The sequence below is a fragment of the Diospyros lotus genome, chromosome 7, assembly GCF_014633365.1.
Source record: "Diospyros lotus cultivar Yz01 chromosome 7, ASM1463336v1, whole genome shotgun sequence".
Taxonomy (NCBI): domain Eukaryota; kingdom Viridiplantae; phylum Streptophyta; class Magnoliopsida; order Ericales; family Ebenaceae; genus Diospyros; species Diospyros lotus.
The window spans coordinates 9,749,689-9,767,387 of record NC_068344.1 but is presented as its reverse complement, the minus strand read 5'-3'; the positions used below and the strand labels follow the sequence as shown (position 1 = coordinate 9,767,387).

The 17,699-nt window shown below is 35.5% G+C and overlaps 1 protein-coding gene across 1 annotated transcript; it reads left to right on the top strand.

Annotated features, from left to right (window-relative positions):
• Window positions 1-1,232: 1,232 nt before the first annotated feature.
• Window positions 1,233-2,155, top strand: LOC127805545 (uncharacterized). Its single transcript, XM_052342300.1, has 2 exons — window positions 1,233-1,594; window positions 1,687-2,155. Exons 1-2 carry the CDS (start codon window positions 1,233-1,235, stop codon window positions 2,153-2,155), a joined length of 831 nt encoding a protein of 276 aa, XP_052198260.1.
• The last annotated feature ends 15,544 nt before the right edge of the window (window positions 2,156-17,699 follow it).

Genomic DNA, 17,699 nt, shown 5'->3' with positions numbered 1-17,699 from the left:
GATGACAATGGAGGTGGTGGTGAAGGAGGAGCCAGTCCGGATTATCCAGAAGTAAGATTTTCAGGTTCTCAATTTGAGGACAACCCTTTACATGGAAATTGGGTTGTTCCTGGTGTAGAAAATTATGCAATTGAGGCAACGCGACCCGAAGTGTTGATTCCTTACCAGGGTGATATTTTTTATCAAGGCGCACTATTTAAAAGTAAACAAGAATTGATTTTGGCGTTTGGAAAATATTGTGTTGATGTGAAAATAGACTATCGAATCAGACGTTCATGCACGGTTCGATTTGAGGTTGGTTGCAAAGATGTGAATTGCAAGTTTTTGCTTCGTGAAAGATGCAGACCTGGTTGTACGTTTTGACTTGTGGTGAAGTTTATGCCGGGTCACACATGAGTCCGGACATCTACGATTCACATTTTCAGAGTATGAAGGCTATTGTCATCGGGAGTTTGTTCTCACAACGAGTGGCAATTAGTGAATATACACCTGGAATGCTAATGGGAGAGCTGCTTGAGCAGCATGGTGTATAGATCATGTACACTAAATCTTGGAGGTCTTTACAACATGCAAAGAGACTTGCTTATGGCAATGCAGATGAGTGATTTCAGCAGCTACCCTTATATTTTCACATGTTGAAAGAAACAAATCCCGGCACTATCACGGCAATAGAGACAGATGAAAATAATCGTTTCTTGTATTCATTTTTTGCTCTTGGAGCTTTACTTCAAGGTTTTCGATCTTACATAAGACCGGTTGTTGCTGTTGATGCCACCCATTTGAAAGGTAAATATAAAGGCATGATTTTTGTTGCCACTTGCAAAGATGGAGAGGAGATGATTTATCCCATCGTTTTTGGATTTGGGGATGGTGAGTCTGACAGATCATGGATTTGGTTTTTAAGAAAATTGAGAGAAGCTGTTAGCATGTCGGAGGATTTGGTAATTGTATCCGATCGACACCAAAGCATTGCGAACGCGATGAGCCTTGTTTTCCCTCATGTCCCACATGTATTTTGTTTCTTCCACCTTAAGCAAAACCTAAAGAAACAATGTAGATAACGAAAGGATGTGATGGAGACATTCTACTGTGCAGCATACAGCTACACCTAAGTAGAGTGTGATACACACTTGGCAGAAATTCAATTGATGCATCCTCAAGCGCATCTAACATTAGTGGAAGCAGGAATGGAAAGGTGGTCGCGTGCATATTGTTCGAGAAGAAGATATTCCATGATGACCACCAATATTGCCGAGTCTCTCAATAAATGCATGATGAAAGCACGTCGGTTGCCTATAATGAGTGCACATGAATTTTTGAGACATATGCTTCAAAAATGGTTTAGCGACAGATGTGCTACTGCTGATAGGATTGTAACTGAGTTTACCTCCGCTGCATTGGCACATGTCAACTTTGCCCATAGCAAAACATTAGACCGAGGATGTAGTGTAGTTCCTATAATACACGGAAACAAGTTCCTCATGAAACATGCAAAGGAAGGCGATGGGATCGTTAACATTGATGCAAAAACATGCAGTTATCGTAAATGGGATCTTGATCAATTACCGTATCTTCATGCAGTTGCTACTGGCAGGTATCATGGTTTGACTTTATTGTTCTTATTACATTCATTGTTTAATGTGATATATTAACACTCTATCTTGCTTTGTTTATCGTACGTGACAGTTTCATGCAGGTGCACTATAATTCGTTTTATCATCCATATTACACTGCAAGCTGGGTCAAAAAAGCATATGAACTTCCCATCAATCCGGTCCCTAACAAGTCCGCTTGGGTTATTGTTGCACATGTTAGAAGGGTGGTTGTACACCCACCCGTACAAAGAAGACAACCGGGTAGACCAAGAGAGGGTCGGATTCCTTCTAGTGGGGAAGCTCGTCGAAGGAAAAAATGTGGAAAATGCAGTGCACAAGGGCACAACCATCTATCTTGCCCTAATGAATGGTCTTCTTCCATTGGAGAGTCGAGCACAGCCGCTACTACTATAGAATCAAGAGATGCTGCCGTGGCCACTACAAGAGCAAGTCGAAAATGCAGCATTTGCAAAGAGGCTGGACACACTCGTCGTCGGTGCCCTATACAGTTGAGCAATCAAGGTGATGATAATTTTGGCAATGATCTAAACAATCAATAGAGATGAACTCATTCAGGAATGATAATGTCGTCACTTATGTTAATTGTTAGATTGTTTGAAGAATAATGTGATTCCTTACTTGCATTTACAGTGTGAATGGATTTATTACTGACCATATCCTTCATGTATCAGCAATGCTCAAAAATCACTTCCACAAGAGAAAAAGGATCACCAAAAGGCTTCTTCTAAGATATCATCAATCAAAACTAGTTTTTGTCATTCTCCACCAGAAATGAATGTTGTGTTTTACATTATTATTTGAATTCAAAATATTTTAGCAATTGTAATCTTTCGGTTTCCTTAATTTAAACTTGTAATTGATTATTGAAATGTGGTTGTTTGTTGATGGAGAGAGAGAGACTGAGTCTCTAATGTAGGTTGAATGGCCTGAAAACAAAGGAGATTCTGCCAAAATTTTCTAAAATTCAGTGATTTACTTGTTTTCAAACTATTGGGAAACTAGGAAAAAACACCAATACAAAAAAAAGAAAAAAAAAAAAAGCTTATCGGGCTTCGTGTGCCTACAAAGCCCGATAGGGCATCATCAAAGCCCGATAGGCTATTTCTTCCTCTCTCTTTTTTTAATTTTTCAATTATTTTTTAGGTTCAATTACCACTAAAATGAGCTCTTCTAAGGTTTTTCGTGTTAATTAAACACAAAATGCACATCAAACAACTCTATACATCACATTAGAACTAAGGTGGAATGGATGGATGATTAAGTGTTCCTCCTTCTATCTATCAAGTGTTGTTTAAATTGGACCAAAGAGATCTTAGCATATTCTATAAATTAAAATTTGGAATAATGAGTAAGTGATTTACTTGTTTTCAAACTATTCTAGAAAAAAACACCACTACAAAAAAAAGAAAAAAAAAAGAAATAGCCTATCGAGCTTCGTGCGCCTACAAAGCTCGATAAGGCATCATCAAAGCCCGATATGCTATTTCTTCCCTTTTTTTTAATTTTTCAATTATTTTTTAGGTTCAATTACCACTAAAATGAGCTCTTCTAAGGTTTTTCGTGTTAATTAAACACAAAATGCACATCAAACAACTCTATACATCACATTGGAACTAAGGTGGAATGGAAGGATGATTAAATGTTCCTCCTTCTATCTATCAAGTGTTATTTAAATTGGACCAAATAGAACTTAGCATATTCTATAAATTAAAATTTGGAATAATGAGTAAGTGATTTACTTGTTTTCAAACTATTCTAGAAAAAAACACCACTACAAAAAAAAAAGAAAAAGAAATAGCCTATCGGGCTTCATGCGCCTACAAAGCCCGATAGGGCATCATCAAAGCCCGATAGACTATTTCTTCCCATTTTTTTAATTTTTTAATTATTTTTTAGGTTCAATTACCACTAAAATGAGCTCTTCTAAGGTTTTTCGTGTTAATTAAACACAAAATGCACATCAAACAACTCTATACATCACATTGGAACTAAGGTGGAATGGATGGATGATTAAATGTTCCTCCTTAATCTATTAAGTGTTGTTTAAATTGGACCAAATAGATCTTAGCATATTCTATAAATAAAAATTTGGAATAATGAATAAGTGATTTACTTGTTTTCAAACTATTCTAGAAAAAAACACCACTACAAAAAAAAAAAAAAAAGAAATAGCCTATCGGGCTTCGTGCGCCTACAAAGCCCGATAGGGCATTTTCAAAGCCCGATAGGGCATCATCAAAGCCCGATAGGCTATTTCTTTCCCTTTTTTTAAAAATTTTTAAATTATTTTTTAGGTTCAATTACCACTAAAATGAGCTCTTCTAAGGTTTTTCGTGTTAATTAAACACAAAATGCACATCAAACAACTCTATACATCACATTGGAACTAAGGTGGAATGGATGGATGATTAAGTGTTCCTCCTTCTATCTATCAAGTGTTGTTTAAATTGGACCAAAGAGATCTTAGCATATTCTATAAATTAAAATTTGGAATAATGAGTAAGTGATTTACTTGTTTTCAAACTATTCTAGAAAAAAACACCACTACAAAAAAAAAGAAAAAAAGAAATAGCCTATCGGGCTTTGTACGCCTACAAAGCCCGATAGGGCATTTTCAAAGCCCGATAGGGCATCATCAAAGCCCGATAGGCTATTTCTTCCCACTTTTTTTTTTTAATTTTTCAATTATTTTTTAGGTTCAATTACCACTAAAATGAGCTCTTCTAAGGTTTTTCGTGTTAATTAAATAAATTAGCCTATCGGGTTTCGTGGCCCTACATTTTATCGTTCTTTACATTTAGTTAATCAATTTTTTAAAAAATTTAGGCAGAAGCTCCCCTGTTTTTTGACAATAAACCTGCATTAGAGAAGTCTCCCTGTCCAACAACAAACTACCTCCACAACCACTTATCTCACCAACAACACAAAAACACATATCATCAAGAAAAATAGCCACATCCTAGGTATACACTAACTACTTCTATCTAGTTCAAATCACACCACTTTACAAAAGAATACATTGATATATCTATACAACAGTGCTATGTCTATATAAAAAAATTCCTATCTGCCTACGAAGGGTACGAATATCCGGAGTTGGTTGCATCTGCCACTGATCCTCATTATGCGTCAAGATGTCATGGGCGTATTTTAAAATAAGGCACCCACAACTATCCTTGTATTAGATATAATAATCAATTGAAAAATAATCATATTGAAAAATTCAATTGACTCTATAATAAGATTTTAATTAATTAATTTACTCGTCCTGTTGTTGAGGCACCTTCTGAGGATGAATACTCTCCACCTCCCATTCACTATCTGAAGTGGCAGTTTCGATTGCTTGGGAGTAATATGCACTGCTCTTCAGCATAATAGGTAGGAGGCTTGCCAATGGTTGTACAGATTCTACTCGGATCGTCCGGCTGTCTTTGTTAGTGGCGTTGGAGTCATATATCACAACTTTTCTATCCTTCAAACAAATCTTGACCAGAAACCAATGATAATTCATGTAATTACACGGGACCAAAACTTGCATTTTTAAAGATGTGTTAGTCATACGGAAATAAATACATCAATGATAACATTATTAACACGTACGTAGTCGACCGTCCACCAAGGAAGGTTTCCGTCAATGCTCCCATCAACGAAACGTGCCCACTCTTTCGGGACAATCCCCGTAGAAGGCACAAAAACTGTCCTAGTGTCCCCGTATGTTTTTTTCCAAAAATCTGCTATAGACACCTGCAACCAAACAAAAAGAAAATAGAACAATAACCCGGTCGACACACTAAATTGAAATGCAACAAAACAAAAAATACAAGAGTAATTTAATATGCTTGGAGAGCTCACAAATAGCCCGGTCGACATGATAGCATAATTCTTATCGTATTGTGGATGAGATTGTGCACGTCTTAAGCAACACATGTAACTATCAATGTGTTCCTCCCCTAACCATTCGGTTTCCTTCTCTATGCGCTAGAAGTCGACCGGGGATAGATTGAGCACGTAACCAGTGTCATGACTACAATAACCAAGAATTAGAATTTCTAAAGTTAATAACGTATTGTTGTTGTAAATAGAAAAATAATACAAGTTACTTACCAAATATCTTCTTTAGAGGTTATGAACTCAATATAGCCCTTAGGGGGGTTAAGACCATCATCCCCCACTTGGTCAGGAACTGATGACACTGCCTCCAGGTCTGCCTCATTCGCTAGGACATCTTTCTTTCTCTTCTTCGGTCGGATCGGATCAGTGTAAGAAGATTTTAAAAACTGCGATGGTTGTTTCTCTCGCATAGTACGTTTGCTGACTCGAACCGTTTCATCTTTTAACTGTACGATATGTGATTCCATATAAATAACTAGTTATTACAACATGCATTTTTAGAATGATATGTAAAACGTATAAATAAAAGTGAATTAAGAACTTACCACAGATGTAGATGTCTGGCCCTGGAAATCGTGATGATCAAGATCTATCTGATGAGCACCCAAGTGCTGCTCATCGCCATCATCATTGTGAGATGGGGAATCCTTAATAGACGGGACACGTAAATGAGTGGATAGTGTTGTAATCTGTTCTCTCATTTGACCCATTTCCTTATCAAATTGTGTCCTCACCTGACTGATTTCTTGTTGCATCCATGTCCTCAACTGATAGATTTCATGTTGCATCCATGGCCTCAACTGGCAGATTTCCCCATCTATCCTCCGCAGCGTTTCCAACGTTAGATCAAGCCTCTCGGTTAACTACAAAAGGCAAAAAAAATAAATAAAAAATAAAAAACTTACTACAAACAATTACAAAAAAAAAAAAACATTATTATAATAAATATACCCCATCCTCATACTGTGCGTGATGCGGACCGTGCTGCCCAAATCTTGGCCTCCTCTCTTCATGTACAACCTCTTCCTCTCTCTCATCATCTCTATGTATCCTACCCCCCTCCTCCTCATGCTCGCCCTCCCTACCTCTACCCTCCTCCTCCTCATGCCCACCCTATCTACCTCCACCCTCCTCCTTCTCATGCCCTCCCTTCCTACCTCTACCCTCCTCCTCCTCATCCCTGCCCTGCCTACTTCCACCCTCCTCCTCCTCCTCATGCCCACCTTCCCTATCTCCACCCTCCCTACCTCTACCCTCCTCATCTTCCTCATCCCCGCCCTGCCTACTTCCACCCCCCCTCTTCCTCCTCCTCCCCACTCCCTATTTTGTAGACATCGACTCCAACTGAGTGTCGAGGGTTATATGACCTCTAAAAATCAATCTCTCACTCAGCATCGATGGGATCTAATGTCGTAAACGATCCTCGTGCCTACAAAATTGTATTTTTTAGATAGATATTACATAAATAAAAAGAAATGACACATTCTAGGTCACATTTACACTTACATTCATCAAACATTCCTCGTAATTTTTTATTTTTGGCCTTTTATTGCACAACCATTTCCTGCACCTAGGAATGGTGACTGATTCGGGTAATCTGACGGCCCATTTATTTTCAATATATGGGAATGTCTCGATCAACCACCACTGTAAAAAGAGCAAAAAAAATTATAATAAAAAAATATAAAATAAAATAAATTAAACAAACGTTAGTAAATTCAAATTATATACAATGTATAATGTAATGTAATACAATACAAAGAGACCTATTAGTGATTGTACCTGAAATGCCCACACAAAACCATAAATGTTGATTTTCTTCCCAACCTCACTAGTCAGCTTCTCCTTCTTTGTGGCCAAACGAATGTAATGTAGACTTTGACTATAGATGTACGTCCCCCAAGGGAACGCCTCAAATGCAGGTAAATCCTCGATCAGAGTCCACATGAAATCCTCAACATATGCGCGCTCATCATGGCCCAACAATAGTATATTGATCATAACGATGTAAGTTAGTTTCAGGACATCCTCTGTTCCCAAGTCATTTCTTGTAAGTTGTAGTTTTATGTTGTGCCCAGACACAAATCGCTCTCGTGGAAATAGGCGTGCCTGTAAACTATTTGCCTCACACAGTCCTGCTTTAATGCTTTCTTTATCAATGCGGCCAAACCGAAGTCCACTAATAAGGATGAACTCCTGTCTCCCATACCTATATGGTGCGCCGCCAATCTCAAACCACATTTCATCGTGGCGGGCACCAACAAGTGTTACCTCCCTAACCAGAACTTGAAGTAGCAGTTGTGGTGCAGTCATCATTTGTGATAGAGGCATCTGCAAGAAGTGACCTAATGGGCCCTGCACGAATCTATCCAACAATGCATATTGGTTGAGAGCCTCACAAACTGCCACGAGATGCTTGATCCCACAATGAGTAGTGAGTCGCGTTCCCTGTGGTATTACTCGGTGAGTGTGAACATAAGTAAATTCTCTAGTCTGTTGATAAACCATCTGTAGGAAAAAAAAAACATAAAAAATTAAAATAAATTAACAAAGAATCAAATAAAGAATTTGAAAAAAGCTAAAACTAATATAAGAAAAAAAAATAATAAACTAAAACATACGTAAACCAATCATTGATGCCGTTAGTTTTATTAATTATTTGTGGAGATCCTTTTTTGGAATTAGCAAAATAAATTCAAATATTTGTATGACAAGACAAAGAAATTAAAACTTGGAATTAGATTTTTTTTCCGGTTATTTTCCTATATTTGTATGACACTTTTTCTTTTGTATTCAAACTTGTATTTGTATTTATTTATTTTTGTATTCTAACATGTATTTTAATTTTTTTCTATTTTTCTTCTGTATTTGTATAATTCTTACAAGTTATTTGTACTTGTATGAATTATAAGTTAGCTGTATTTTATCCAATTAATAATTTTTTTTTAATTTTCTTCTGAATATTAAATTTTTGACATATATGGCCCTATCGGGCCATATCCGAGCCTTATCGGGCCATATTCGACCCTATCGGGCGGCTCGGATATGGCCCAATCGGGCCATATCAGAGCCCTATCGGGCCATATTCGGCCCTATCGGGCGGCTCGGCTCGGATATGGCCCGATCGGGCCATATCTCCGAGCCTTATCGAGCCATTTTGCCCGATTAGGCCCGATAGGGCTCGAAGAGATCCCTATCGGGACATATCTCCAAGCCCTATCGGGCTCTGCTCGACGATATGGCCTGATAGGGATCGGCCTATCGGGCACTATATGGCCCGATATAGGGCTCGACCGAGCCCTATCGGGCTTATAATTGAAAATGGCCCGATAGGGCTTAGGGCGGAAGCCACCGTCTTCCTCGTAGAAGACGGTGGCGGCGCCCAATGTCGGCCGTGTTACCCGACGTCGGGAGTGACGCCCCGACGAAGCCCGACGGTGGGCTTCGTCGCAGACAACCAAGCCCGATGTCGGGCTTCGTCGCCCTTGTCCGGCGAGATTCCCCAACAAAGCCCGACAGTGGGGCTTGGTTGTTTGCGACGAAGCCCACCGTCGGGCTTCGTCGCAAACGAAGCCTACTGTCGGGCTTTGTTCGAGACGAAGCCCGATGACCAGTCTTCGTTGCTGGCAACACAGGCGAACCGACGACCATGTCCACCAGCCCCAGCGTCAACAAATCTTCACCAAAATCACACAAAAAAGCATACCTTGTTTAGCGATGATGAGATCGACGTCGTTGGTAACGATGGCGGTCGGTCATGGCGGCGGTAACGGCAGTTGTCAGGCGGCGGTCAGGCAGTTGTAGTGAGAGAGAGGTCAACTGGTTGTAGTTGTGAGGGTTGGGTACGGTAAGGGTATTCTAGTATATTCCGAGTTTTGTGGGTTTAAAATTGTGAGGATATTTTGGTATTTAACTTTTTTTAATTTTTTTTTATTTTTTAAAGAGAATTATGGTCAAATCTGGTCAAGTGGCTATATGATACTATTAGTTTGTTTAAAATGTTAAAAAGGTTTTTTTTCAGAAATGTGACTAAAAAGGAACTTTGTATTTGAGGGGTTGTTATTTTTTGCAATTTCCACTTATTTTTATTTGTTGATATGAATCAAATTAAAAAAATCATGGTTAAAATCGAAACTGAACCGAAATCAAATAATTTGATTGTGGTTCTTAATTTTTAAAACCAATGGATAATGGTTTGATTTTGTTTTTAGTAATTTAAATTTGATTTGATTATGATTTTGACAAAAATTAAAATGAAATTCAACCATTGCCAACCCTAGATATGAGTGATTGTAAACTGATGAATCTACTAACCCTGGTGCTTATTTTTTCATATGTATGTTAGTGCTAGATGATTGAACTTTTATTGTGAAAATCATTGTTGTGAAAATATGTAGTCTATAAAAATGGTTGAACTCATACTATTAGCTACCAAAAAATATCAAAAACTTTAAGCTCAAAGGGTAACACAGTTTTGTTCACAGAATAGTTTTAGGGTTTATTCAATCGATTTGAAGTATCTTTCGCAAAATAAGTTCACACGACAAGTTCTTGCATGTTGAATCATCTTTCGTGAAATTAGTGTAAACTTACATCTAAATTAACAATTTTTTAAGAGGTTATTTTTTTAATTTATATATCAATAAATTGTACATCAGATGAATATAAATAAATAAATATACATTAGAAAGAACTTTGAGTAATCAAATTTACTTGTCTTGCATATTTTCTCAATGTATGGGTGATAATTGTGCAAGATCCTACAATGTAATATTTCTTTCATTCGCTTTTGCTTTCTTACTCTAGTCTAAATATGGAGTTCTAACCAAATAACTTCAGGTGCAATAAAAAAAGAAATATTTAAACTTCGAACTTAGTTAATCTAAATCAGTTAAACCTATGTTTGATTAAATAAGTTTGAGTAAAGTAGTATTTTATAAATCATGGGCTTGATAAAATTAACACTTGTCGATCTCTGTAGAAACTCAAATAAAATAAACTAATTAATTTCAGACTTGCCCTCCAAATCTTTCTTCCATAAGGTTAATAACCTAATTTATTCTCAACTTTGAATTATTTTTTAATTTTATCTAATTTTAAAAATTATTTCAATTTAATCCTAATACTTTAAGATTAATATCAATTTTATCATCGATTAATCTAGCGTATGGCTCAACTGAGATGACATGCTGATTTATCTAATAATTAACACATCAACAAAATGACGTCATTTTGCCTTACTTTTACTGTAAATCATAAAGTAAAACGAGATCCAAATTAAAATAATTTTTAAAATGAAATAAAATTAAAAAATAACTCTTAAGTTTAAAATAAATCAAGTTATTACCCCCTTAATTTAATTGCTAGCGTGTTAGTTATTGGATAAATTAATACAGCACCTCCACCGTCACGTTAGATGAACCACACATCAAGTTAATTTATAATAAAATTAATATCAATCTTAAAGTATAAAAATTAAATTAAAATAATTCTTAAAATAAAATAAAATTAAAAAATTATCAAAAATTAAAAAAAAAAAATCAAGCTATTACCCGTCTCCCATGTTACAAGTTATAACTCAAAATCAACTTTTATAAATGCGTACATTACCCACCTAAAACACCTTTGCAATTTAACAAAATGACATAAACCTCCTCCATATAATAAAAATAATTAAAAAACACAAACTAACAATTGTCAACCATTGCTAGGAACCCAAACAAAATTAAATTTATCTCTTTATGATGAATCTAAATCCATTCTTCAACTTAAGACAGTTAAATTCATTCAATATGAACTCATATGACATTTATTTATACATATATATATATATAGCATGAAAACGATTGTTTCTATGTTAGTCCATATATATCAACAATTTTAAATATTATATTTGTAAATTTGTTCCTGAAAATTTTTGAATGCTATGCTTTCATGTTGAAAAGTAGAAGTTTATGATATAATTACAATCGTAGAGCTATATTTCATATTTTTATAGTCCCATTTCTTTCAACAATTTATCACATAATTTTATATAATAACTTACCACATAGGCTTTCCCATACTTATAATCACATCAACATATTAAATTGCACCCAGCAATATATATGTATATATATACATATATCATATGCATGTGACGGTTTGAGGCTCAGATCTGGACCGATCACAGTAGCAGACCGAGGAGAGGGGTGACCCCACCATGGCTGCAGACTCCGGTTGCATGGCAGTTTCTTTCTCTCTCTCTCCCTCTAACCCGAATAATTTATCGGGCCGCTGGCCATCCGGGTCGCCCCGCCAAGAAAGGGGTCGCATCTACCAAACCAACACCGATCTGGACCTAGAAAACTTATCATCTCAGCCCCTCCTAATGATGGTGTTTGTTTGTTAGCCAAGAAGTAGCATTTGTTATTTAAGATAAAAATTGAAAAATAAAATATAAAAAATATTTTTTATTATATTTTTTAAATTTACCGATAAAAATAAAATAAATTTTTATTTAAATTTTTCAAATAAATTTATCTATAAATTTATTTTAATCTTTATAAATAAAAATAATAATGCATGTATTTCTAATACATTTAAAAAAAAATTAACAAACACTTTAATAAAAAATTTTAAATACTTCTCAACTTTATTATAACTATTCTACATTTTTATTTATGATTTCAACCCTAGAGCAACTCTAAAGGGAGTTATCATTTTGGGATACTAAATCACTCATTTGCAATTTTGAACACTATTATGACATCCTTGAATTATAAATCTATTCCCACGACAGATGCCAAAATAGGAGTGTTATTTTAATATTTTTGATTAAAAAATATAACTAAACTTAATGGTTATATTTTAACAAATATAATTTTCATAACAGTCGTAATTTATTAGATATATTTTTATAGTTAAAATTTTAAATCTTAAATTTTGTTCGCTGAAATTCAAATTTCAAAATTTAGCCATCAAAATTGAAATTTCAAAATTTAACTACCAAAATAAAAATTAAAAAAAGTAAAATTCTTCTAAAAATATGATAATTTTTTTTCATGTTTTCATCCATCTATATTATATTCTCTCTATAAATTCAATATCCCATTTCTCTTTGACTATTTATTGTCTCATATTTTCATTCATCTATATGAATCGTTATCCTAATATTTTAGGAGGGATCCTCAATATTGAGGAAGAAAATGATGATGAATTGGATATGTTGTATGTTATAATCAGAAGGTCAGAAAGGTTTAATCATGGATAGATAAGAAGGCATCGCGGTTCCGTTCCAGGCCACATAACAATTAGTCGTGGTAGAGTTGAAGGCCACGAAAGACTACCACAACTATTTTGCTACACCTTGTGTATATGAATGTTTTTTTCAAAGGAGTTCCGAATGAGTTGTCATCTTTTTCTCCAAATTATAAATGAGGTTGAACAATATAATCTATACTTCATCCAAATAACAGATGTCGTTGGAGTTCTTAGTTTGTCATCCCTTCAAAAGATAACAACTGCTTATAGAATTCTTGCTTACGAAATACCGACAAATTCTGTGGATGAATACATCAGAATTGGAGAAAACACTACCATACAAAGTTTGAGAAGATTTGTGAAAGTTGTTATTGTAGTGTTTGGCGACCATTACTTGAGGCCACCAAACAATACCGATATTACTCAATCGCTATAGACGGGGGAACAACATGACTTTCCCAGCATATTAGGGAGTATTGATTGCACGCATTGTAATTTTTCCCAGTATACATACCTTGTAGTATACATACATTGCCATGCAGTTAGACAATTTTTCCACTTCCAATGCATACAATCAATACTCCTTGACATGCTGAGAAAGCCAAGTTGTTCCCCGTCTGTAGCAATCGAGCAATATCTCTATTGTTTGGTGGCCTCAGGTAATGGTCGCCAAACACTTGAATAACAACTTTCACAAATATTCTCAGACTCTATATGACAATGCTTTCTCCAATTCTTATGTATTCATTCACAGAATATGTTGGTGTTCTGTAAGCAAGAATTTTATAAACAACTGTTATTTTCTGAAGGGATGACAAACCGTGAACTCCAACGACATTTGTTATTTGGATAAAGTATGGATCGTATTATTCAACCTTATTTGCAATTCGAAGAAAAAAATGACGACTCATTTGTAAGCTTCTTCAGAAAAAAAAAAACATTCATATACACAAGGAGTAGCAAAATAGTCGTGGTAAAGTATTTCTTGGCCTTCAACTCTACCACGATTAACTATTCTGTGGCCTAAAACGGAACCATGATACCTTCTTCTCTATCCATGACTAGACGTTTCTGACCTTCTAGTTATAGTATATAACATATCCAATTCATCATCATTTTCTTCCTCAATATTAAGGATCACTCCTAAAATATTAGAATAACGATTCATATAGATGGATGAATGAAAATATGAGGAAATAAATAGTCAAAAAGAAAGGGAATATTGAATTTATGGAGAGAATGTAATATAAATGGATGAAAACATGAGGAAAATGATAATATTTATAGATGAATTTTACTTTTTACATTTTTTATTTGGTGATTAAATTTTAAAATTTTAATTTCGATGGTTGAATTTGAAATTTGAATTTCGACAAACCAAATTTGAAATTTTGACTATAAAAATATATCCGTTAAATTATGACCATTATAAAAATTATATATGTTAAAATATAACCGTTAGGTTTAATTATATTTTTAATAAAAAATGTTAAAATAACACCTTTATTTTGACACCTGTCATTAGAGCAAATTTATAATTCATGAATGCCATAACACTATTCAAAGTTGCAAATGAGTAATTTAACACCCCAAAATGGTAACTTCCTTTGGAGTTGATCTTACCATGATATATTCCTCATTTTAACAAACACTATCACAAATAAAAAAAGATAAGACAACATGTCTCTAGGACACAAGTCAAGTGGTTGGGTCACGATAAGCTAAAATTCACACCAGTAAGTCGTGGGTTCAATTCATTGCCCTGCATAGTAAGGTAAAATCTTCACTTAACAAATTATCTCATCTGTCGAAATTAAAGAAGACATGAGTGGCAGAGGACCACCCAAGCACAGTAATCCCAAAAGACAAGGCAACGTGCACAAACACACACACACAAAGGACGGTTCATTTTGGTGATGGATCTGAAATCATCGGCATCGATTTCGGTACAAAAAGGGGCAACCACCCTTAGAACACCCCGCCTCTCTGCATGAACAACGAAGCCTTAATCTATTCATTTTCTGGGACTCAACATTTACAGAGTGTACGGGAGTGGGAGATGGAATTGAGATTACCTTCCATAACACTCTTTCATGTTCCTTTCCATTGCTAAATATCTCCCAAACAAAGCCTTATTGCCATTCAGGACTAGGATTCATGGCATGAAATGGAATGGTAAGCAACGACTGATCTATCTATTTTTTGATTTAGAAACCAGATATTAACAACAAAAGTAGCAATCAAATGATACAGTTCGTGAGATTCTTACCGAGTGGGGCTGTTGAGTTCAAGATATGAATCATCGACTCTCAGGCAATCGATCAATCTGCGAAGGTAGAGATCAGCATCTATGGAGAGGGGCAACAACCTCCACAAATTCTCAGCTCCCCCACGAGCCTCATCCCCAATGTGGTTGCCATTTTGGAAACCTAGCTTGGATCGGATATTTAGAAAAATAGGACCTTCAGTACTAAACTTTGGAAAAATAGGACACTTAGAAAATCTTTCCCATTTTGGAACCCTAGCGTGATCGGATATTTTGGTTCTATATTGGTCCAGTTGCTTGTTATACCTCTTGTAGTAGGGTTGGATACTTGGTTATGGAAAAGGGTATTCCAGTCATTGCAGCACTCAATCAAAGCCCAATTATTAGGGATAGAATTTCCCCTTCCTTGAGGGAAATTCTATTTGCAACCATACTTTTTGTTCTTCGCAACCACTATAACTAAAATATTAGATTTTACTATTTGCAACCACATTTATTACTTTGTGCAACCATTTATATTCTAAACATACCCTCCAAACATTCATCCCTAAAAAAAGACACCCTATGTGCATCAAACCATCTTCTTCTTCTTCTTCTTCTTATTCTTCTTCTTCTTCTTCTTCTTCTTCTTCTTCTTCTTCTGACCACTCGTCACAGACCACCGACCTCTCGTCATCGCCCTCTTCGCCAAAGTCACTTGCCTCGCCCACCCTCTTCGTTTGAGTCCCTCGAAATTGCAGAACCAGGTAAGTAATTTCATTTATGTTTAAATTATTATTGAATATAGTTTATTTAAATTGAGAAAAAATTAATATAATTATTTTTTTCAACGTAATCGACTCACATTATATTCTCTCGGTCGTACCATGTCAAGTGCAGAGCCCGTATCTCTCGATACATGGAAAGCGACGTGTATCGCCATATATGCTATTCTATCTTCTCTTACGGGCTTCAATCCATCCCCACCGTATGATACTGTCAGAGCCTCCATATCTAGTACATCTCAACCCCTGAATCAAGTTCAAGATGAGCAAGACTAATTCAACCACAAGGAGCATGGAGCATCGAATGATTTACTTATTCTTATTAGTAGGTTTTATTTGTTGTATTTCCAAGGTGGATTAAGTTATTTAAGTTATTTGTAATAATATATTATTGTTAGTTTTAATTTAATTTATGTACAATTTACATTTAACTAAAAAAATAAAAATTAAAGCAATTGAAGAAAAATTAAAACAAAAGAAATATAAATTTTGATGTAATTTAAAAAAAAAACTAAAATTAAAGCAACTGAAAAAAAATAAAACTAAGGAAAAATAAATTTTGATGTAACTTTAAACAATACTAAAATTAAAGCAACTGAAAAAAAAATTAAAACTAAATAAATATAAATTTTAATGTAACTTAATAAAAAACCTCACGTTACATTATTATTTTAAAAAAATAAAAAGATATTGGGCGCTTACCCCCGAACCTCAGAGTTCGGGATTCCCTCAAATCCTCGAATCTCTGGGTTCAGGAGTTGGGATGCCTCGAACCCCAGGATTTGGGGCATCTCCCAAGCCCTAAACTACAGGGTTCGGGGGTCCCTGAATCTCAAGATTCGGGGATTTGGAGAAGCCCAAACTCCAGGGTTTGAGGTATCCCCAATCCCTTGAATCCCGGGGTTTGGGGATTTGGGGAAGTCCCGAACCCCAACATTCGAGGATTTGGGAAGTCCCAAACTCTGAGGTTCGAGGGCATCCCAAGCCTGAATACTTCTATACAAAACATCACATATTCTATACACAATAACAACTATAACTAATACAACTATAATTTTATAAAAAACTTGATAAAAAAATAAAAATATTTAAATCAATAACATTTCCACACATTTTTGTCATCCTTCACTTAAATCAATAACATCACATTCACATTTTTGTCATTCTAATGAATATGGGACTAATTGATCACCAAACTAAATAATCATTTATTTCAAAGTTGAATTCTTATTCTCATAATGCCAACAATGGGCAAAGCAATCTACACAATTCATATCAAGTTCTTCGACTTGTACTGATTCCTAGATGAAGGCCAACCCAGTCACAATTGATGCTAATAGTGCCAGCAAGCTGCTAGTCAATACAAACTCAAGAACAAGAACACACAAGCAAGAGAAAATGAAACTATCTCAAATGTTGCCATCCTACAAAGAGCCTGCCTTGATAACTGTGGGTAAACCTCCATGCCTGGCATGTGGCAATAAACTGTTACATCAATGTAACAAGTCTGACTTGACTTATTAAGGCTCCCCCTTCTCAGATTCATCCAGGGTTGGCTCAATCATTGCCTGGCTCAAGTGGAGGGCTCCACTAGAGAGAACCTCCATTGGAGACAACACTCATATTGTAATACCCAAAACTTATGGGGGTATTTTTAAAATAAGAACAAGGAAGGAAACACGAAGCTTTAAAGAAATCAGTATCAAAATAGCCCAAGAAAATGATCGAACCAGCCAGAGGGAATACCCGAGAGCTTAGATACCTAAGGAAATAGGTATATCCCTTAGGAACGCCTCGAGATATGATTTGTGACACTAAAAAAAATTGGATCAGAAATAATTTTTGGTATAGCTTAGGATCAAGCTGAAAAATTAAATTGGCGTATGGGGCTTTCGAAAAGACAACGAAACCTTCAAAAAA

Bases quoted from the DNA above. Each gene is read 5' to 3' on its own strand.
- LOC127805545 (XM_052342300.1), top strand. From the start codon at position 1,233: ATGATGACCACCAATATTGCCGAGTCTCTCAATAAATGCATGATGAAA. The intron at 1,595-1,686 runs GTATCATGGTTT...CGTACGTGACAG, and splicing joins CATGCAGTTGCTACTGGCAG to TTTCATGCAGGTGCACTATA.